This window comes from Eretmochelys imbricata, chromosome 7, assembly GCF_965152235.1.
Source record: "Eretmochelys imbricata isolate rEreImb1 chromosome 7, rEreImb1.hap1, whole genome shotgun sequence".
In the NCBI taxonomy this organism is placed as follows: domain Eukaryota; kingdom Metazoa; phylum Chordata; order Testudines; family Cheloniidae; genus Eretmochelys; species Eretmochelys imbricata.
In genome coordinates this window covers 107,590,782-107,614,440 of record NC_135578.1, presented here as the reverse complement: position 1 = coordinate 107,614,440, position 23,659 = coordinate 107,590,782, and the positions used below count along the sequence as shown (strand labels likewise).

The window sequence follows — 23,659 nt, the reverse complement described above, 5'->3', positions numbered from 1 at the left end:
AAGAAAATGTTTTAACGTGACAATTCTGATTTCTCAGTTATAACCTATAAAGGAATCTTGAATTTAGAGCTAGGGTGCCATGACACTTAGAATGGTTTGTTCAAACTGTGATATGATCACAAAATTGCCCCCTTCATCTCAGCAAGAACAGTAGTTGATCAGCCTGGCAGGGAATAGACTGGGTGGAATAGGCTTGAGTGCTCCACAGCCTTTCTCTTCCACCCCAACCCCGTTGCAAGTGAAGATTTGTCCTGGGCAGGGGTAGAGAAGAGGTGCCTCTGCCACCCATTGGCCCTTGGAAGACAGAGAGAGAGATGATTAGCTCTCCCATCTCCTTGCTGTATATAAAGCTTCACTGGCATGCATGCATAAGCCATTCTGGCGTGATTACTGTTGTGCTATCCCTATTGGAAAAATGGAGGTATAATTTGAACTGCATTTCCAAGATTCTGTGCATCTGACCAGATCACTAGTTTTGGAATCCAGAAAGAATTTTTCCCTCAGGGGAAGATTCATGTAGTTCCTAGGGGAGTTTACTTTCCCATAGCATCCTGGGGACCTGATTAGAGGCTAATAAGGAAAGGTATTTAAAAGCTGTAAGTTTAATAAGTGAAGTTGGTAACTTCATCACAACCTGTGCCCAGTGCAGATGGGAAGCTCAAAGAAATCAACTCCCAAATGTAAACATGAATAAGCAAGCTGGGAGATGGATGTAGCTTTAGGAAGGAGGGGAGACCATATCTTCACAGACTGAGGTACCTCTCCCCATTAAAATTAATAAAGTTGCAGGCTGCCAATTTAAAATCCATCTCTGCATCTGTTTCATTCTTCTGCATGCCCTGCTCAATTTTTTTTTAAATATGATGTAGCTTGGTTTCTGGAGATAAGTATGGAAACTGATTTTATTTGTTATTTCTAAAACATGATTGTGAAAAATCATGAAGTTATGGTATCTCAGTTGCAATGGTTAAGTTTTGTTCTCGCTTACACCAGTGTAACTTGGAGCAGGGCCTAGGTCAGTAGCTTTAGGCAAGGTAAACTGGCTTTTTCATAAGCTATATCCACATTAATCTTTCCTATTTTTTGTGAATCCTTAGTCATTTAGTTTGTCTGATCAAGATTCCATTTGGAATATTGACATGCTGTTGAGATATTCATACAGCAGGATCTAATCATTCAACATAATAGTTGCATTTTCCAAATAGTTTACATTTGTGTGGGCAGGGAGAAAATGAAAAGATTGAAAACTGTGAATTATGTTCACTCTAAACTGATGTCAGTGTGAAAATATTTGCAAGTTCCATTTTAAAATGAATTTTTAAGTGCTTCCTCGTGAAGGATGGGCAGGCTAGTTGGGCAAGAGTGGGAGAAGTGCATGGCCTTTAGAAGCAATGTGGCAGCCATAAGTTCTTCACCCACTTGACAGTTTCTTTTGATGAGTAACAGACAGTGAAAAGAAATAAACTAGATAGGGAAAAAGCTGGCCCCGATGCAGCAGGCATTGTTTAATTAAGCTCACAGAGGTCTACTGCAAATCCAATCTTTTTGTGGTGGTATAAAAACTACCAGTGTGGAAACAATCCTGTGGAGAAAGGAAATTTCATTTTCTGTGTGTTTAGCTTTTTATACACAAGGTGACGTGCACTTTTCTGAGCATCTGGCTTTGCTTGATTAGGTAGCTAAATCAAGTCTATGGTCTTATTGAAGCCTGTTTGCTCTTATGGAATCATGAATTCCTGGGACTAGAAAAAAAGTAGAGCAAAATATCACAGCTAAAACAAATGTGAGTGCAATTGTGTATGTACATGTGGAAAGAATGCCCTCCCTCCAAACCCCCAAAAAGAAAAGCATAGAATTCCTCATAAGCCGACTGATTTCACCTGTACCAGTATCATTTGAACCATCAATTGATTTTCCCAGTTTAGTTCCAAAGATATTGATGATGCTATAAAAGAGAAGTTCTCAAAATGTGGTCTACACAGAGCTGATTGGTCACATGATGACTCCTTATTTTAAATTGCTAAGTTTATATTAAAAGGCATTCCAATTACTCCATTTGGATGATAGTTCCTGGTGCTTAAACTCTTGGAATTCTTAGGATTTGCAGACATTTCTGTGAATACCCAGCAGTTGTCTGGCTACTCATGAATAATATGTAATCCCAAATTACAAGGAACTGAGGCTTTATTCACAAATATTTATAATATAATTATTCAAATAGCTCTAAAAATAAAGTTCCTATGCTGAATAATTTTATAACACGGTTTAAAAGAAAACCTATGCTGAAAATCTCATTGTTGAAGTGCGGATTTTTTATATATTTTTTTTAAACTAAAGACTGCCACTGAGTTTGCTTAAATGAGGTCCTGGACTTTTTGCACAGGGGACTGAAATCTCCATTACAGTGCTTTTTTACAGGTAATATAACTAGATAAATTGATTTAAATAGTTCCTTAGTGATATGTTCTTCAGTAACTCCTTCAATATAAATGAGTGAGCACCTTCTGATGCATATTAACATAAATTGCACACTAAGTGATCTTGTGTTTAATTCAATGCTTTTTGACATCTGTTCATATAGGTAATTCCATGCTTTCAGCGTGATGGTTTGTTTTGTCTACACGAGAATGGTTGTATAACTTTAAGAGTTCGCAGATCTAACATTAGTATAACTGGTACATCAAATGAGGATCCAGGTGAGTTTGGTGCCAATAAATGATCAAAACTGAGTATGATGTCAAAATCAGCTCCTCTGGCTTAAATTTCAATTTATTTTTTTCAAATACAAGCACTTTTTCTGAAAAACATTAAAACCTGGGTCTTACAATAAATTGTATTTGCCTTTTTTTTTTTGTGATGGTTGGTCATGAGTTTTCTTGTCTTTTTTTTTTCAAATTAATTGAATTTCCACTGTTTTCTCCAACTTAATTCTAAATTCCCTTGGCTTTTAATGCAAGATAAGAGCCTGAATATCCTGAAAATCCTTTAATTGCTGAATAAATAATCTTTTTAAATTATGAATCATCTTAATAATCAAATCTGTAGGGAAAGTCCCAATAAATGGTATTTAATTTGCTTTACCGTGTCTGTGGACAAAGCAAAAGATGCTTATGTTTCTAAATGCATTATTATGTGTATACACAAGTTTTTGGAAGCAATTTGCTCTGAAGAGTTTATTACAGTTTAATGTAAATTGGGATCAACTAATATAATACCGTAATTCCAGTTCTAAGTTACTAAACTTCTATCATTGGTTGTGTAACAGAATATTACTCAGTTAAATGTTTTAATTAAATTAAACAGGGAATAAAGGGCATAAGCTAACTCTATATACATGCTTAATGCTGTAAATTTTAAAATCCGTGGATAGTAAGTGGTGTTTCTGATAAGGTCTTTCGATAGGCTTTTGTAGTTTGTGTCTTTTTAGTGAGCTGCTATTGGCATCACGTTCTCTTGTTCCAATTTTACAAGCATGTCAGAAATGTATTTTAGATTAGGGAGAGAGGAGGATGTCCCAAGGCAAATTGGCTTTTGAGTTAGCGTATTTTAGAGATCTTATTTCACTATCTGCTTACTAATCTAGAGGACACCTTTCTTTTACTTATTTTGAAGAGAAGTTTTGGAAATAGAGAAGTCATGTTTATAACGTTTGAAAAATTTTGATGGAATTACCCATTTTCAAAGTAAAAGGATAGAATTTAAGACCACCCGTTGTATATGTTAGAAGTGAAAATGTGTTTAATTTCTAATTTTCTTTCATAAAAACTTGTTTTCATATGAACATTCTGTAAATCTTAACAATAAAGTAAATTGTTCTTCCCTCTTAACCATATTACCCTCCAAGAATAGTATCCTGTTTTTGGGTCTGAATGTTATGCAGCTTATACTTGGTACATTGATATTACAGATCCAGATCCAGTTCAGGAGCTGATTTATGACTTACGAAGTCAGTCTGATGCAATCAGGGTGACAAAGACAGTTCGCCCATTCAGTATGGTGTGCTGCCCAGTGAATGAGAACTCTACTGCTCTCATAGTCAGTGATGGCAGGGTGATGATATGGGAACTGAAGTCTACCATTTCTGGCAGAAATTTACGTAACAGGTAATTGTATTATGTTTCCGTTACATTGTTGTTTAATTGTATTTACACGAAGCACTTAATCACATTATGTGATGTGATATAACGGTAACACTGAGTCATGCTTCTTGAAAATGTATGTGCAGTAGGAGGATTAAAATAGTTATAATTAACTAAAGGGCTTTAGATTTCATTTGTGTTTTGAGGGATTTTTTTCCCTCCTCCCTCCCCCCTTTCTTTTTTTTTAAAAAAAAAATTGTCTTGCAAATGGGAAGATATCCAAAAATACTGTAGAGACCAACATTAACATTTTTTTCAAGGAAAATTTTCCTTCAGCTTTATCCCTCCTTCCTACCCTGAACACTGTCATTTAGCTTTCTTTAGACAAAACTGTTTTCCTGAAGAAAAGACCTATGTGTTTTGATTGGATGAAGAAAGGACTGCCAAAATAGTCTGGAAATTAGAACACTTTTTAATAGGTGTCAGGGAACGTCCTCTTCCCAGGAGCCCCCTCATGGCCTTGGGGCAGTCCTATAAGCACCCCTCCCCATAGTTCCCCTCTTGGCTCCTCATTAAACTCAAAAAAGAGGCTTTCATAAGTCTGGTAACAAGAGCCCTCCTTAGGTGTGGTTTATTAATCCACTCAGGCTAGTGGTAGTTTCATGCTCCAGCTTGTTGCAAACTAAATGTTTGCATAGACAAGTCCTTAGATGGCTTAAGGAGGGTGGTTTTTACACCACTGTTCAGCTACTTTCCTGAATTTGATCCATTGCTATAAGGCATTTGAGTACTGAGTCAGTTAAAAAGGGGTTGGGACAGGGAATATTCTGATGTAACCACGTTCTAAAATTATGTTGCTACAATGTTCTAAACTGTGTATTAATACTTTTTCTAGATCTGAGGTCTGTGGCTACTGCACTGATTAACTTAGTGTTAAAATAGGAATAGTACAGGAAAAATGCATGTATAAAATTTTGGATGTCAGTTCAGAACAAGAACTACATTGGGGTAACTAGTCACAAATACGAAGCAAAGAGGATTGGTTAGAAAATGTGTATATGGAAGATGAGACATGCTAACTCAAAGCAATTATCTCTGGATAATTGCCATATATTGGTGAGATTGTATATGGAAAATCACCAAAATAATGTTGCAGATAATAAGTAGCAGGGTGTTTAAGTGACATTTGAAAGAATAGTTCAGGGAAAAAACAGAACCAAGTGCATCAAGCAAACAGCCATGCCATTTTGCGTTCACAACCTTTTTTCTTCCTTTAAAGCAATTCAAGTGCATCACCTTTGTATTCACCAGTTGCTTTCTGTGGAATTCCTGTAGGAGCATTCCAAAATAAACTTCCAGATCTTTCATTGGATAACATGATAGGTAAGCGTTACAAACAATTTTAGAGGTAGTCTTTTAAAACTAAAGAGAGAATCTTATGGTTTATGGATTATATGTAAATACTGAAACTATTCAGAGTTTGAGTTGTTGTGATGTTGAAAAACTGAACAGCATTTCTGTTTTTTAAAGAAAATATTCAATTAATCTTTCTATGACATGAAGACAACATACCTTGTATGTGCTCCTCTTAAAAATGTAATGTTGGGAAAATAAACAACATTTCAGTAGCAGGAGAACCTTTGTATATCTGGAAATAATGGTTACAGCTCCTATGAATCACGTGTGTGAGAATTTGGATTCACTGGAATAGCCCTATTCAAATCCAGTCCAGAGATACCCTGACTGTGAGATGTGACCTGTGCACCCATTCCCGACGTGGTATAAAGATATACTGCACTTGAATGAATTTTCACCCTCAGCAGACCACTTTTCAAAAAACCCTTCTTTTCGATAACTTGATATGATTTGGAGCATTAAGGATGGACACTTAGGACCTGATTCTCCATTATCTGCATATTGTGTAGTCATTTACGTCAGTGCCATTCTGATTTGGTACCTTTCTTACAACTGCTTTGCATTGGCGTAAATGGCTGTGCAAAGCATAGGGCAACAGAATCAAGCTCTATTTTTCTTCTGTCTTTAAAATAACTACTGTGCAAGTGCACTTAATGTCTAGAAGTGGAGTATATACGGTAGTAACTTTCCAGAATTGGCGCTTCTTTTTCTCTCCAAATGGACTAATCATGTGCAAAACACCTTTGAACTCTAAAAGACAAAAATGAAGCCATTTCTGAATTTATGGAAATAGATCAGAATCTACAAAGTTTACATATTTGAGTTCCTAAAGATAAAAGTGGGGGCAGGTGGAGGTAAGAGGTTTGAGACTTAAGAAATTACCAGCTGAAATGTAAGTCTCCTGAAGATAGTTCTGCCTGTGTCTATTGCAACAATATTGAATGCCTCTTTAAATAAAAGTTACTACTGCATACATTTATTGATAATTAATTGCCTTATTTTGTAAGCAGCTGGTAAGTATGTATCTACTGTCAGATTAAAATGCAATGCTTACAGAAGCTTCATTTTTTATTTATTTTTTTAAAATATAAAGCAGGACAAGGTGCAGTTACTGGTGAAGAACAGTTAAAAAATTATTTCTTTCAAGAAGTGCACCTCAAATTCCTGCTGACGGGGCTTCTCTCAGGACTTCCTTTGCCTCCATTTGCTATCCGTATGTGTCCACCTCTAACCACAAAAAACATAAAACAGTATCAGCCTCTCTTAGCTGTTGGTAAGTACTCTGAATGGTGTGCTTGATGTTTTGTACTTACGTGTGAAGGATGTACAAAACCAAGGATAATTTCAGTCTATTTTTAATACTGTGTATCCAGTCCAAAGCAGTGGCCGTTTTAGTAACTTTCATTAGAAATATTTTTTGCATAGTTTTGCTGCCAGCAACTTTGGGCATATGTGGTGCAGCTTGTAAATTTAAGTGGTTTGGCTGTCTTATGCTTAGAAACAGGTATTTTGGTGGTATTTTTGTCTTCCATGTTGCCCTCTGTTCATGGATACTTTACCAAAATCTGTTCTGTAAGGCAGTGATTGCTCCTCATTCCAAACCCTCCTAAAAATTCATTTCTGTATGCCATTTGTCCAAAATGAATTAATGAGCTTAATACATGCCTTAAGGCCCCGATTCAAGTGAGTAACTAAGCATATACTTAATTTTAACCATGCCATTATTTTTCCTTGCCATATCTGGTTCTGACCTAAAGCATCTTGATACTGCTGTGATTGGCATCTAAGGCCTGATCTTGCAAACCCTTGCTGTTTAGACTCTGATCCTTCAACAGGCTCCATGTTGGCAAGACACCTGTGCTAGTGCATAGAACCAGTGACTTCACTGGGGTTCCAGGCATGCTCAGGCATCTGCCTGAGTGGAGCCAGTTGCAGGACTGGGGCCTGAAACACACTGTAATGTTTGCAAGACTGGACCCTGATTCTTGACTTCTTCTGTGGCTGAAGTAACTCCCAGCATAATTTAGAAAACCCTTGGGGCCTGGCTAAATTACAGCAACCTCCCTGGGCTGCCCTATGGGCTTCAGCACTGCCTGGAGTCTCTGCAACATGGTATGCTGGAGTCCAGCCCCCAACATTCCCATTCTACTTCCTTTCCCAGGGATTGCAAAGGGACCTTCAGAAGGCAGCTTATGGTTGTCTGTCACAACGTCTGTGCTGGGGAATCCTCCTGTGGCCACAACTGGGCATTTTGGGGGCTATTTATACCATTCCAGTTCTCTGACACGGGATTTCACTCTGGAAATTTGTAAATCCTCCTCCTAATAAATCCTGTTTTAGTCCCTTAGCACAATTGCAAATAATGTCATCCAATAATTATGTAATGACAGTAGACTTTTTGAGATTAAGAAAGCTTTATTACCATTAAAACACCAAATTATCAACATCACATGTCAAAAATATGTATTGTAAATATCTTTAAATCAAACTGAGTTCTCAAGCAGCATTTTTTCTTTTCCTACCTGTAAATTTCTATTATTGATGGAAATATTTTTTCGTTGATTTATGTGTATATAGCAAATCAGTGTTTACTGACAAATATCTAATCCTTCCACTATAGCTTTGCATTAGTATTTGTTCCAAGAGTGAAATATAAAGATTAAGAAACCAATATGTAGCTATAAAATGCATTCAGCAGTATAGGATAATATTTGCTGTACACCAAGTGTGTGTTCTTTAAGCACCAGTCTTTCATCCTATTCTTTAGACCAGTGGTTCTTAACCTTTCCAGACTACTGTACCCCTTTCAGGAGTCTGATGTATCTTGCGTACCTCAAGTTTCACCTCAGTTAAAAACTACTTGCTTACAAAATCAGACATCAAAAAATAAAAAAGTGCTTACTTTCTCATTTTTACCATATGATTATAAATCAATTGGAATATAAATATTGTACTTATATTTCAGTGTGATACTTGAGCCTGTTTTTCACTTTTGAGCCTTCTCTGAAGCCTGAGCCCAAGCAACGGGTCTGAAGCAAGTAACTTAGCTTCGTGGGAACCCCTGTGGCGTGGGGTCTTAGACAATTACCCTGCACTTGCAATCCCCATAAACCCTAATCAGCGGGTAATCCACATGCGGCCCCGTCAATGCAAACAAACTGTCTCATGGCCCGCCAGCAGATTACCCTGACAGGCTGCGTGCGGCCCGCAGGTTGCCCACCATTTCCCTAAACCCATCTTGTGAGACTGATGGGGCCTGCAGCTTCCAGGTTGAGAAATTCTGATCTAAATAAGAAGACATACCCACTGGAAGACCTCTGCATATTCCCTGGGGTACATGTTGAGAACCACGGCTTTAGACTGTCTTTTCCGTATCTATACCCATAGCAACCCTGTTAGAGGGGAAAAAGGCAATATTTCTACTGGGTTTACTATTAAGAAAAAAACCCAGAGAGTCTGTCAACTACACGAAGTAGAAAATTATAAACTTCATTATCCATGAAGTTTTTTGATCTAATTGGTTTAAGCTAGAAGCTCTTAATACATTTATTGGTTTGTAGTTTAAAACAGAAATGGTTTTTTTCAAAGAAGAGAAAGCAGAATTGTAAATATTGATTAATGAAAATTTGCCATGTTGCTCCTTCTGGGTTATTGAGGAAACCAATTTATCTTTGCATATGATTCAGCAACTCTCCTTTGTAATAAAAGTAAAAGTACCTGGTACTTTCGTATCTAGTGAACATGCTTTTATGTAATAAAAAAAACCCTCCATCTTTGTTCCCAAATCTTCAGCAAATTCTAAAAGTTGGAAGCCCTAATGTTTCCTGGCATAAACTGGAACCTTACAATTTTTGAAGTAGGATTTAAACTTTAGCCCCTTAAAAATCAAAGTGCCCACTTCTTGCTGGAAATGTGAATTATTTATAGATTAAATCATTTGAAGTAGCTGTGACTCTTGTGTTTTCATTTTTAAAAATTACTGCAAAACCTGCTCTACATATATATTTTTTTCTAAAATACAAATGACTTTTTATAGGTACAAGCAATGGCTCAGTTTTAGTGTATAATCTTACCAGTGGACTTCTACACAAGGAGTTAAGCATCCATTCCTGCGAAGTCAAGTGAGTTTGTTTTTAATTCTTGCTAATCCTTTGGGGGGGATAAGAATTATAGTATTTAGTATTCCATAAGCAATGCAGTCATTTTGACACACAAGAAAATTACCCCATTGAATTTTTTGCTCTGCAAAACCAATACCTCTTTGTGAAAATTAGATTGGACACTGCATTGAACTATAAATATTTGAATTAATAAGTAATGTGCTTTTTGATCTAGGATGAACATTGGCTGTTTGCATTTTCTCTAGAACATTGTAGGACAGAGAATTCTTTCTAACATGATAAACTTTATTACAATGTCTGATTTATATGGCTTTTACTATTCATGTTCCTTTTCTCATTGGAACTAATTCCACTCCATTTATTAAAGTTCATTTTGTTTGTTTTTTCATTCATATTAAGCTGAAACTGCTGATGATAGAATTTTAGTACAAACTGAATTAAAAGCAGTTGATCTTAAAAAATTGTAAGACACAATGCATGTAATATTTAGATATTTTTAATAAGGAGCATAAAGAGCTGACATCATTTATTTATAGATATATAATGCCATATAAATATATGGCACATGAAGAGTAATCATAGAATCATCATAGAAGATTAGAGTTGGAAGAGGCCTCAGGAGGTCATCTATTCCAATCCCCTGCTCAAAGTGGGACCCAACCCCAACTAAATCATTCCAGCCAGGGCTTTGTCAAGCCAGGCCTTAAAAACCTCTAAGGATGGAGATTCCACCACTTCCCTAGGTATCCCATTCCAGTGGTTAAGGACCCTCCTGCTGAAATAGTTTTTCCTAATATCCAACCAAGACCTCCCCCACTGCAATCTGAGACCATAATCAGGAAGATGTGTCTGAATACCAAATTCAGGATCCATACTAGTGGAGGGAATAAAATATTTATTATTACTATTGATTATTTAGATCACATTTGAGGACCCCTGAAAAATTTTAAAATGGATGTGCAGACCCCTTGGGAAAGCTTAGTCTGCAGACCCCAAGTTGAAAACCACTGATTTAGATTTCAGTAGTGCCCAGAGGTCCTGATTAGGATTGGCCCCTGCATTGTACAAACACATAAGAAATATATGAATAACAGAATGAATACTTTTCAGAGTAACAGCCGTGTTAGTCTGTATTCGCAAAAAGAAAAGGAGTACTTGTGACACCTTAGAGACTAACCAATTTATTTGAGCATGAGCTTTCGTGAGCTACAGCTCACTTCATCGGATGCATCCGATGAAGTGAGCTGTAGCTCACGAAAGCTCGTGCTCAAATAAATTGGTTAGTCTCTAAGGTGCCACAAGTACTCCTTTTCTTTTTGAGAATGAATACTAACTGCTATTCAATAACCCTGTTTTGGCTCTTCCACCAATGAACTTGTGGTGTGATTAATAGACATTATAGGGACTTGATATCTGTTTTAATCTTCATTTGATTTTTCTTCTTTTCCTACTAACAACTGGTTTTGAAATTATCATTTTGTATTCTGTTATGAAACCCAAGAGGTTACTAAATCCTGCTTTTTTAGTTTTCATTAACATGATTATAGCATTTAAAATTAAAAACCATTGCTAACATATTACATATATGGTTTTTAAAAACATTTTAAAAGGCTTCTTATTAAAGCTAAACTACTCTATTATACAGTTTCGTATGCATGTTGAAAGCATAACTTTCAGAAAAGTTATTTTCATCTTTTCTTCCATTAATAATGAATGGATACTAGTGCTGGGTTTTTTTTAATCCTTAGTGCTTTTGTATCATAAATAGAAAAAATCAATTTATCCATCTAATATGAAATTTTATATTCCCACTTAAACTTTAGTTGTATTTCTTTGAATGATGCATCAATAAAATGTGGGCCTACAAAAATATTCTTAAAAGGGTTAGTAGAAGCATTAGAAAATTGGAAGTGCTTCTGTTATAGTTATAAAAGATTCAGACATGGGTATGATTAATATTGCATCTTCTGAAAATATAGTTCATCATATTTATAAAGTAAACAACATAATAACAACAGCATAATTCCTAATTGGGAAAATTTAATGTAAAAGATAAAGAAACCATGAATCCACATTGGACTACTGAAGATATGGCGATGGATGGCAGGGGAATTAAACTTTTTTTTTTTTTTTTAGAATTATTTTTTATATATTACATCAATGTGTATTTTATTTTGATTTAAATTGTTTTAATTTTATGGAGACTTAAAAGATCACTGGCAAGGGCTTTTAACTCCTCAAACTTCTTATACTTATATATTTTAGAAGTTTGATAATGTAACATTTTTCTGTTAACTGCTTATTGCTCGGTATGTTTTTGAACTAAACTAAAACTATCATAAATGTTACTTAATGGTGATAGGCATCATTTATTGTGTAGGCAGAGCTCTAAGAGACTAGCTTCGATCTCTTGATTTAATTTTTAATAATGTAGGAGATGTTTCCTATCCAATTCTAACAACTTCAAGGGAATGATTAAGCAATGTAAGATATTGCACATTAATCTTTGCAGTGAATTAAAATGCCTGGAATACAGGAAATTTTCCTTTAGTATGAACTCTTACTTAATCTCTAAAATAGGTAAAGGTTTCTGATTTTTTTTTTAACTGAAAATGTACAATTTAGAGAAAGACATCCCATGCACTCCACTTATAATAGATAGCATATTAGCATGCAGCGAAGCGCCAACCTAGCTTACAGTGCCCTCTAGAAAATAGCTGAATTAAAGTTTGGAGCACTTTGGCATGGGAACGGTCTTTCTTTTACGTCTGTACTGTGCTAATGTGATGGGGGCCTGATGCCAACTCTGGTCTCTAGGTGCTACTGCAATACAAATAATAATGGTTAAATTTGCTGGAGAATGGAAGTGTTCTTGTAGAAGATATGCATGTAAATACCCTTTGGGTTTTAATTTTGCAAATATGTATGTTTTTGTGGAAAGACTGCTAGCTAAAATCTCTGAATGTATTTTATTCAAGGCATGTAATTAAACTTATCTGTGTTGAACAGTTATTTATTATTCATATTACTAAACCTTCCACAGTCAGATGAAGCAAAAAGATGATACTGCTTCCTCAAACATGGCACTATTGTATACTGGGTTTTTAATGTTGGATTAGAGAATAAAATGGAGGGCAACTTATACTGGTGTGGGCAAACAACTTGTATAGTGATAGTCTGCTTGTCATTTGAGATACAGTGGCTCTTTGAGAATGGTATTTTACTCCTCTCTCTACTCCCAGCTTACATCGCATGAAAATGTACTACGTAGAAACATACTGTGTTCTTTGCTGGTTCCTGATGGCATTGAAGCCTAACTAGTATTCTCTTCAGGTGTTTGACACATTTCAGAAGAGAGAATTCTGTCACAATTATGAAAATTAATTTCCAATAGCTTGTCCACGGATTTCTAGAAATATTTTGCTGAGCTGCTGTTGGACAATGTCAAACTGCTAGTTTTGTGTTGGACAGTTATGCTCCGAATGACCAGAATTGGCATAATATGTATTGGATTCAAGTATCAATGTGAAGCTTTCACTTCGCCATATTTCAGTTTAGAAAAGCAAGAGCTGTCCTTTCCAATGATTCATTTATATGTAATATATGATATACTATAAATCAATTTTGAGTTAATGCATTAGCATTCTATTACTCTAGGTAAAAATACTAATTCGGAACTCATAAATGTTGAATTTTAGTGAAGAATTTATTTTTAAATGATATAAAGATTAAATTGATGCTTTAATTATGTTCTGATGCGAAATTGATAATAACTTAATTTTAGATACCCATTAATAAAAAAAATTCCACACATTGGGTCCATTCTCTCTCATAATGGTCAAATACCTATGAAAAAAAGCAGGAAGACGCCTTGCCTATATACAAGGCAATGGACACAGTTCTGCTGAAAGTGTTGTTGGGGCATATTAAATTCAGCACCTTTTCAGCTTCTCTTTATTAACCTTCCTCAAAGGAAATATTTTGTTACCATTACTGAGATTCTTACATGTTGGCACCTTAAATGCACAAACTGATTTTGTCAGCAAAGTGTGTGGAAAAATCAAAAAATCAAAAGTGTGTGGAAAAAATAAAAAATCAAAAAATCAAAGTGTGTGGAAAAAATAAAAATTTGGGGTTGAAAATCACATTAATTTTGGCTTTTTTTCTTTGTGATAATAAGTCTACTGTAAAGTGACAGTATTCCTTCCCTGGCTAGATTCAGCTTGTTATCCACCTAAGGATTTAAAAACTGTAAGAACTTATAACTCCAGTGATCAAAATCTTCATTTCCCTTGAAAGTGCGCATTGATCAGAGCTATAGACTTTAATGGTAAAATAGCTTCTAAAAAGTGCTATTTATACAAAATCCATGAACCTTACATTTTAACAAATAGATGTAGTCTACAAAACCAGCTTAGTGTAACTCTTAATTGTATCAGATAAATGGATAGTAGTTTTATGACAAAGTTTTGTAGAAAGGAAATATTCCAGCAAATGAGACGTCATTACTGATTTGCTGTATTAAAACTAGAACAGTTGTCTTAATTAGTGCAATGAATTATTAGTTTCTTCAAAATTGGTTAATATATGCATATGACAATAACAAAAAATTATATTGCTTCGGCAGTGCAAGCATTTATAAAGGGAGGGAAATTCTTAGTTAATCTGGGTGTCATGGGATGCAGTAGAACATTATTAACATGGACAGCTGGCCAAATGGCATAAAAGGGAACAGCAGTAAAACTAATACTTATTTGATAAATCTGAGCTGATGACTAAAAATCTAGAACATGCTTCTGTTCTTTTAAAGATGACTGAAAATGGCCACTGGGAATAATAATGAATTATAATTACTCTGTGGTGTTTCTATAATGTACAACAACTTTTGAAGAAATAATACAATTAAATTAAATCATAGAATAGAATTTGGCAACAACAAAGATTTGTTGGGCCTCCTAATCCACCTCCCAACCATTTCAGAATATTCCCTATAATATACTAACTGCTGATATGCAAACACAAAATGTTACATGTTTACATGAGACTGGAGTTTGTCAGGTCATCATACTTGTTGTATGGGGCATTTTTCAAATCTGTTTGGTTATTCACTCTCTCCTCTCTCTTCCTGTGTCCTTGATGTTGATAGGAAGGGAATGTTACCACCTCTACTAATTCCTGGCTGCTTAGAAGCATGCAAATCCATCCTGGCTGTCCTGGACTGATCTGTTTACCCACACAACTTTGTGTGCCAGATAGAACAGGATGTTCTCATATCAAACGTCTGGGTTTCATATGGCCTACATTTATGGCCCACTTCTACACTGTGGTGAACATGTTCTGCTCCCTGTAGTTACAGCCATAGCTTGAGATTTTGGGCAAAACTTTCCTACTGTTCCTCGATCAAAACGTCTTCTTGACCCAACAAGAGATTGTGTCAAGAAAATTGTGTCTAACGCTGTTTGAAAATAAAGATCTTGCATTAATATCACTTGATAACTGCATTTTTTTTATTTTTATCATACATGTAAATGCACATGTATCCTGCTTTTCACATTTTGTTTAAATAAAAAAGTTTCTGTAAAATATAGAAAATTAGCTATGTATTTGTTTCAAAGTGTAGAATAAGCTATAGAGTAATTCTGCACTAATCTAGAACATTTTCTGGGCTCTCAAAAATTTCTGCTAATATGCTCCATGTACTCTATTCTGGTGACAGGGGCATTGAGTGGACAAGCTTGACTGGTTTTCTTTCCTTTGCCACATCAACGCCCAACAATTTGGGATTGGTAAGGAATGAACTGCAGCTGGTTGATCTTCCAACAGGTTAGTCTCTCGTGAGACATCTGTATAGATTATGCTTGGGAAAGTGGCTGTGACAGAATTGCTTGTTGGGGCATACCCAGATTTGTATCTGACTTCAGTGACAAATAAATTATGCTTTATCCTGTTGTCATGGCAGAGATAACATAACTAAAAGTAATTGAGCTGATTCTGTTCTTCCTTGTCCAACCACAGGGGTAAGTGCCTGTCAGATCTGTGCAAACTTACTGAAGGTAGGAGGTTTGCACAAATATCTCTGGTTTGGTCCAACCTAGAAGAATTACCACTTATCAGCAACAGAGTCAGCACTGCGTCAGCCAAGACAAAACATGTTGAGCACCAGTTGTTATGTAGCTATGGATAAGACTGTCTCCAGATGTATTTTATCCATGGATTTCTGAAATGGTGCTGAAAGTGGTTTGTCTTGATCTAAACTTGCATTTATGCCATGTGCAGCTGAAATGGTGCCGAACCCTTTAATGATACACATCAGTGAATGCATAATTATTGTACTACACGCCAGGTCACTGAGAGCAGAATTTGGCCTAAAGAGCCTGTGACCTTATTTGAAAGAGCAGAACTCAACTTTCAGATCCCAATCTGAGTTTATAGAGCTATTGGTTTATAAACAAGAAAAGGTTCTTTGATCAGGACACACAGGCACATGAACGACAGACACGCAGAATAGATTTTAAACAGCAAGCCACAACTTTGTTATTTTAACAGTGGGAAGAGGTGTTATGTATCCCCAACCCCTGCTGTCACATATCAGACATTTAACTGAGTCTGGTGGAGGGTTACAGGGCTCCTACCATACATAAGAACTGCCGTACTGGGTCAGACCAAAGGTCCATCTAGCTCAGTATTCTGTCTTCCAACAGTGACCAATGCCAGGTGCCCCAGAAAGAATGAACAAAACAGGCAATCATCAAGTGATCTGCCCTCTGTCACCCATTCTCAGCTTCTGGCAAACAGAGGCTAGGGACACCACCTTGCTCATCATGGCTAATAGCCATTGATGGACCTATCCTTCATGAATTTATCTAGTTCTTTTTTGAACCCTGTTATATAGTCTTGGCATTCACAACATCCTCTGGCAAGGAGTTCCACAGGTTGACTGTGCGCTGTGTGAAAAAAAAATACTTTTCTGCTGCCAATTAATTTCATTTGGTGGCCCCTAGTTCTTGTGTTATGAGAGGAGTAAATAACACTTCCTTATTTACTTTCTCCACACCAGTCATGATTTTATGGGCATCTATCGTATCCTCCCTTTGTCATCTCTTTTTCAAGCTGAAAAGTCCCCGTCTTATTAATCTCTCTTCAGATGGTAGCCGTTCCATACCCCTAATAATTTTTGTTGCCCTTTTCTGAACCTTTTCCAATTCCAATATGTCTTTTTTGAGATGGGGCGACCACATCTGCATTCAGTATTCAAGATGTGGGCATACCATGGATTTATGTAGAGGCAACGTGATATTTTCTGTCTTATTATTAATCCCTTTCTTAATGATTCCCATACCATATAACTAGGGCTGTCAAGCAATTAAATTTTTTTTCACAATTAAAAAAATTAATCGTGGTTAATCGCATTGTTAAACAATAATAGAATACAATTTATTTAAATATTTTTGGATGTTTTCTATATTTTCAAATATATTTATTTCAATTACAACACAGAATACAAAGTGTACAGTGCTCACTTTATATTTGTTTCTGATTACAAATATTTGCACTGTAAAAAACAAAAGAAATAGTATATTTCAATTCACCTAATACAAGTACTGTAGTACAATGTCTTTATAATGAAAGCTGAACTTGCAAATGTAGAATTATGGAGAAAAATAACTGCATTCAAAAATAAAACAATGCAAAACTTTAGAACGTACAAGTCCACTCAGTCCTACTTCAGCCAATCGCTCAGACAAACAAGTTTGGTTACAATTTGCAGGAGATAATGCTGTCCACGTCTTGTTTACAATGTCACCTGAAAGTGAGAAAAAGCATTCACATGGCACTGTTGTAGCTGGCACCACAAGATATTTACGTGCCAGATGCACTAGAGATTCATATGTCCCTTCATGCCTCAACCACCATTCCAGAAGATATCCGTCCATGCTGATGATGGGTTCCGCTCGATAACAATCCAAAGCAGAGCGGACTGACACATGTTCATTTTCATCATCGGAGTCGGATGCCACCAGCAGAAGGTTGATTTTCTTTTTTGGTGGTTCGGGTTCTGTAGTTTCTGCATTGGAGTGTTGCTCTTTTAAGAATCTGAAAGCATTTTCCACCCCTCATCCCCCTCAGATTTTGGAAGGCACTTCAGATTCTTAAATCTTAGGTAGAGTGCTATAGCTTTCCTTAGAAATCTCACACTGGTACCTTCTTTGCATTTTGTCAAATCTGCTGTGAAAGTGTTCTTACCACAAACATGTGCTGGGTCATCATCCGAGACTGCTATAACATGAAATATATGGCAGAATGTGTGTAAAACAGAACAGGAGACATACAATTCTCCCCCTAAGGAGTTCGGTCACAAATTTAATTAACGCATTATTTTTTTTAATGAGCTTCATTAGCATGGAAGCATGTCCTCTGAAATGGTGGCCGAAGCGTGAAGGGACATATGAATGTTTAGCACATCTGGCTCGTAAATACCTTGAAACACCGACTACAAAAGTGTCGTGAGAACACCTGTTCTTGCTTTCAGGTGAAATTGTAAATAAGAAGCAGCCAGGTTTGTAAATGTAAACAAACTTGTTTGTCTTAGCAATTGGCTGAACAAGAAGTAGGACTGAGTTGACTTGTAGGCTCTAAAGTTTTACGTTGTTTTGTTTTTGAGTGAAGTTATGTACCCAAAAAAAATCTACATTTGTAAGTTACACTTTCACGATAAAGAGATTGCACTACCGTACTTGTGTGAGGTGAATTGAAAAATATTATTTCTTTTATTTATCATTTTTACTGTGCAAATATTTGTAATAAAAATAATATAAAGTGAGCACTGTACACTTCGTATTCTGTATTGTAATAGAAATCAATATATTTGAAAATGTAGAAAAACATCCAAAATATTTAATACATTTCAATTGGTATTCTATTGTTTAACAGTGCGAATAATCATGATTAATTTTTTTAATCACAGTTAATTTTTTGTAGTTAATCGCGTGAGTTAACTGCGATTAATTAACAGCCCTACATATAACCAGTAACTCAGAGTAGACCCACTTAGGCTCACCCTTAGGACTGAGCTCACTTCTGAATCTCTACCTCCTGCCACTTGTGGGGCAGTAGAGGTTACCAAGAGAGGGCCTCAGTCTGCAAAGACTTCAGGTCTCTCCTTTTTCCCCACAGGCAAAAGGACAACCAGAAAAATCCTAGATCTCCTTTAACTCTGAAAGTTGGTCCCTTTTACCTTATCCATTCAGGCCAGCAATGAACATGGTTGCTGGCAGGCACAAGAGGCTTAAAATAGGCAGGTGGTGGCCCACAAGAGCCAACTGGCTAGTTGGTTTGTCAGCCAGTGGGAAGACAGTGGAGCTGGGAGTGGAGAGGGCAGCCATTCCACCATGCATGGGCTTTTGTATCCGCCCCTCCCCTGGGCACTGTGAACGTCCCCTACAGTCCATTGAAGATCCCTCTGCCATTAACTCCCTACTTACAAAATAAGCATGTTTGATATCAAAGTCACTGGGGAAACAAATGATACCCCAAAATGTGATGGTTTATGGTATAGTTTTACTTTAAAGTAAAAATCTAGTTTGTGACACATGTATGATGCTACATTATAAGCTGATATTCTACTGAAATTAATGTTCATTCTTGGTTTTTATATAAGGTTATTATTTAAAAATACTTTTTGAAAATAAACTTGCTGTATATATGTAATAGATATTTTAACACTAAGTTGTGGAGAGTTGAGACAGTTTAAAACAATGCATTGCAAGTTCTTTCTAATCAGCTTGTTAGTAAATTGTCTGTTGAAAGCTCTTTGGCCTAGTTGTCAAACTATCAAACACCGAGGGCTCAGGTGGGTGAAAAATGCATCTGTGATCTTTGAGTTTAACGGTTGCACAATACAGAGAAATTTAATTTGGAAGATTAGAGAGTTTCTAGGAATGGGAAGCACTTTCACTAATTTTAAATTGTTTTAAAATGTATAAACCTATAACCATTTAATTTCTGATTGAAGACCCTGAGTTTTGTAACACACCAATAATTCTGAATTACTTTATGTAGCATGCAACAACTTTTAAAATGATATAAAAGTACTTTTCTAATTTTATAAGCATTTCTAAGGCATTGCACAAAATAGCTGTTTATCTAACTTTGCTATTGCATTTTTTTTTTATCTTTTATAAAACCAAATGAGCAGTAAGGAGAAAAGAAGTGGAAAATATATTTGTGACATTATAGCTAAAAGAAATTTGGTTTCCACTAAACTTTTTATTCTACAGAAATTCCTAAATAGTAACATCAACTTCAAAAAAAAAAAAAAAAAAAAGTAATGAAAAGACTCAAGCTTTCCATAAGCAGTTGTGTTCTCAAGTAAACTGAATTAGCTGTGATTTTATCAGATGCTGACAATGACTAACCTTCCCCTTTTGTCCCTTTAGTAGCTTCCTAGAGTAGCAGTCATGGACTTCCCAATTTACTATTTTATCAGTAGACCTGTAAGCACTAGGAAAAGAGTCTGCATGGAGGGTTGAAAAAATGTAGCCCAGTTGTGCCTTTTGCTAAAGTTGCCGTTATATCTTTAGTATATTAATAATGAATGTTTAGAGAACCTGAAGGTATTTTTTCAGTTATGAAGAAAACAAACTTTAATATTCCACACAGCAGACTTTTTGCTCTACTGCTTATGATTCACTGCTGACTTCATATACCCCATACATGCTTGGCTATTTTAACTAAGGAGGAAGTCTGCAACCATAGGAAAAGTACTTCTGAGGGAATTGTGCACCAAAAAATTAAAAATTCTGCACACAAAATTCTGCATATTTTATTTGTCAAAATAACAGAATATAACCATGCCGGTTTCAATTATTTTGGAAATTTATTTCAAAATACTTGTCAGCAAGTATGTCTGTAACAATACAGACAACAAAAAAGATTCAGGAAATGTTTTTTTTTTTTTTGACAGATTCCTTACTAAGCATATTTAATATGGAAGTTTGAGTAATAATTCATTTAAACTACAATACAGAAACATATTTTCTGCACCTCTCAATGCAAAGGCTTGGCGGAGTCAGGGATGAGAGAGGAGCCAACAGAGAGGGAAGTAATTGCTGGACAGGAGCCCCGGAGTGAACCTGGAGGGTTGTTGGGTGTGGGAGTAGGAGAAGTATGGAACAGGTGTTTTTTTCAGGGTGAGGGATTGTTAGGAAGTTGGGGAGCCTCCCCCATGCAGACCCTGGCTGACCCCAGCCTCTCCCATTCAGTCGGGTACATCTGCCCCTGTGTGTCCCTGCACCCCCACTCCCTCCTGTCTCCATGTGACCCTGCACCCCCACTCCCATTTAGCCCCTGGCTCAATGTTGTCACCTCACAAGCTCCTGTGCCTCTGCTCCAATCTGTCCCCCACACTAGCCCTTCTGAACCTCAGTCTGTGTGATTCCCCAGCAGCCCTGTGTGCCCCACTCTGTCCATCTGATGCGCCCCCTCCTCCGCCAATATCCCATGCCTCCTCATCTGACCCTATGGGTAGGGCACTGTGAGTTGGCTGGGCCACTTTTGTTTAAAACACCTTTAAGTCTATGACACTAAACAGTTGTATAGGTAATATAAAGTTTTGCTGAGAAAGGACAGCAAGTTTCATTATTGGTATTCAGCAGTGATCACTTCGTTTTGAAAGTTACACATACAAGCCATCAGGAATGCAGTGATTCACTGAGTGCAAATAAGTTAATACTTCATTTGAGAAATACTTATACATTTCTTATATTCAAAAGGAGTTAAAAAAATACAAGGGGAGAATATGTTTTTGGTATGAAAATTGAAATCCATTCAAGGTTTCCTCGTGGAGCAGTCATTAAATAGATATGAAATATTGTCTATGAGCCACAACTCAACTAACTCGCTGAGATGTCAGTATTTGCATAATGCCAATCATGCATTAATTCCAGTTGTTCCACTCTGGAAGTGAGATTGTTGTGGGGTATTTTCTCAGGCAATAGGGAGTATATTATGTTTTAGTGTCTTGAAGGCAAATAAAAGATGAATAACAATGTGAATAGAGAAGCAGGGGATGTGACAGGTCAATTACAGGGGTTTTACTTCTTTGGGGTTACTATTTTTTATTCCCCTCTCTTTTTTTCCCCATATAACTTCTGTATTCTAGGCAGGAGCATTGCATTTCGTGGGGAAAGAGGCAATGATGAACCAGCCATTGAAATGATAAAGGTGTCTCATTTGAAGTAAGTAGATTAGCCTTGTAAAGCTCGTGTTATCTAGTATTGAATTTTCAGGAGATGCTTGTAACAGACAGAAGTAAACTGGGATGAGGAAAGACTCTGCACAAGGAAAAGGTGGAAAAGAATATGCAAATTAATCAAAGGAAATAATCTATTTTTAACATATGTTTGTTACTGTAGGCTTTTATTAAAATGTGAATGTTTGTGTAATGGATGTTTTCACAAACTTCAAAATCCCATTGGGTGGCTAGAATAATTAAGGAGGATTTTCGTCTAATAGTTGTATTTTGATGTCCAAGGCCACTAGAGAATGGTTGTTATGAAATATTTTTTCAGAGTTTGGGTTTCTCCATGAGTTTCAAGGTCTTTTTAGAATCTAAACCTTAAATAAAATCAGAAGGTCAGGGTTGCACATCGATCTTCCTGTGTTTTGCACAGCATTTAACACAGTTAGGCCCTGAAATTGCCACCACAATTACAAATTAGCAGGTTCAGTCTGAAGATGTAGACGATTATTAGGTGAGACCAAAAAGGAACAGTTAGACTGGCAAGAGATTAAGATGGGTTAGGAAAGAGGCTATAATACCTTCGGTTTGAGGGAGAAGGTAGAGTTGATAGCTTACAGAATATTAAAGTGTGAATTTTACTTTTAAAATGTACAATGTGAAAAAACAAGGAAACAGCGTGTATCCAAGTCATAAAAAGTTACTTTGCAAAAGTCAATTGCAAACTGTGGTGTGACAGAAAACTGCCCAGAAAACAGGGAGTTAACTCTAGAAGGGGTTCTCTGCACCTGCACATGCCCTTATGGGAAGGCAAAGATCCTGGACTAGAGACTTGTAATTCTCCACAGGATGAAGGCAGGAAATTCCTTAAGAATAACGTTTTGGAAGGCAAAAGTGGCAAATGAATTAGTCGTTAGAAGATTCCATGTCCATGTACTGCAGGACTATGGTGTGAAGTCTTCTGATTTTTTTTCTTTCTTTGTAAATATAATTTAAACAATATTGGATTCAATATAATTCTATAAAATGTTTTATTATAGATTTTTTGTTTAATATAGCAGACAGCTTTCATTATATAATAAGCATTCAAATATGAAGACCTTACAATCTAGCCTTGTTCTCAGCAGAATATTATCTTCAGTAGGGGGAGAGCATAAATTCTATAGCTAGGTAGTCTTGAGATCAGATTATCCTCATTTTATTATGCTAGAACAAAATCAGAATAGCAGAATAAGTATTTTTAAAAGCCCATTTAGGTAGCTAATCTGTAAACACAGGTATGTTTTCTTGTATTAATATTTGTACAATGAGAGTCTGATAAACATTTATCTCAGGTAAATGAGTTTTTGTCAGATCAGTATATACTACTACCAGCTCTTCTTTGCTTTAGCAGACGGATTTAGAAATGAAAAGTTCTTTCATTTAAATCTAAAAAAATCAATATTTACTGTGTAGTATAGATCCTGGATTGGCTGGGTAAGAGATTGTTGCAACAGCATCAAGTTTAACAAATTCACATTTTAATTCAAATTTTCTTCTTCTCATTAGTCTCCATATATGTCAGGAACCTTATGATAACAATGTTTTAAAATTAATTGTGGTTTATGGATGTATATATATCAGGAAATGGTAATATGAGTTTATGTATCAGTTTTTGCAACAGTTTTCAAAAGTAATTCACACATACCATGCACTACTAAACTATGATAGTGACCAGAAGTTTTGGATCATTTAGTTTCTAATTCTGTAATGAAATCTAGACATTTGTTCCCATGAGAAAAGTCAGAGGGGTTCTGAATGGGTGC

General features: G+C 36.1%; 1 protein-coding gene across 4 annotated transcripts in view; it reads left to right on the top strand.

Moving 5' to 3' along the window:
* WDR11 (WD repeat domain 11) overlaps nt 1-23,659 on the top strand; it is a 76,980-nt gene that overhangs the window by 26,045 nt on the left and 27,276 nt on the right. For 3 of the 4 annotated variants that reach the window (XR_013346725.1, XR_013346724.1, XM_077823012.1), the window contains exons 7-13: nt 2,582-2,696; nt 3,908-4,103; nt 5,359-5,462; nt 6,589-6,768; nt 9,532-9,616; nt 15,333-15,439; nt 21,777-21,852. Coding sequence is in view for 2 of the 4 variants with exons in the window: in XM_077823012.1 (XP_077679138.1) it covers nt 2,582-2,696; nt 3,908-4,103; nt 5,359-5,462; nt 6,589-6,768; nt 9,532-9,616; nt 15,333-15,439; nt 21,777-21,852 (863 nt within the window). In the remaining 2 variants the exon portion in view is untranslated. The remainder of the gene's footprint in view (nt 1-2,581; nt 2,697-3,907; nt 4,104-5,358; nt 5,463-6,588; nt 6,769-9,531; nt 9,617-15,332; nt 15,440-21,776; nt 21,853-23,659) is intronic. The other variant, XM_077823013.1, reaches the window with a different exon arrangement.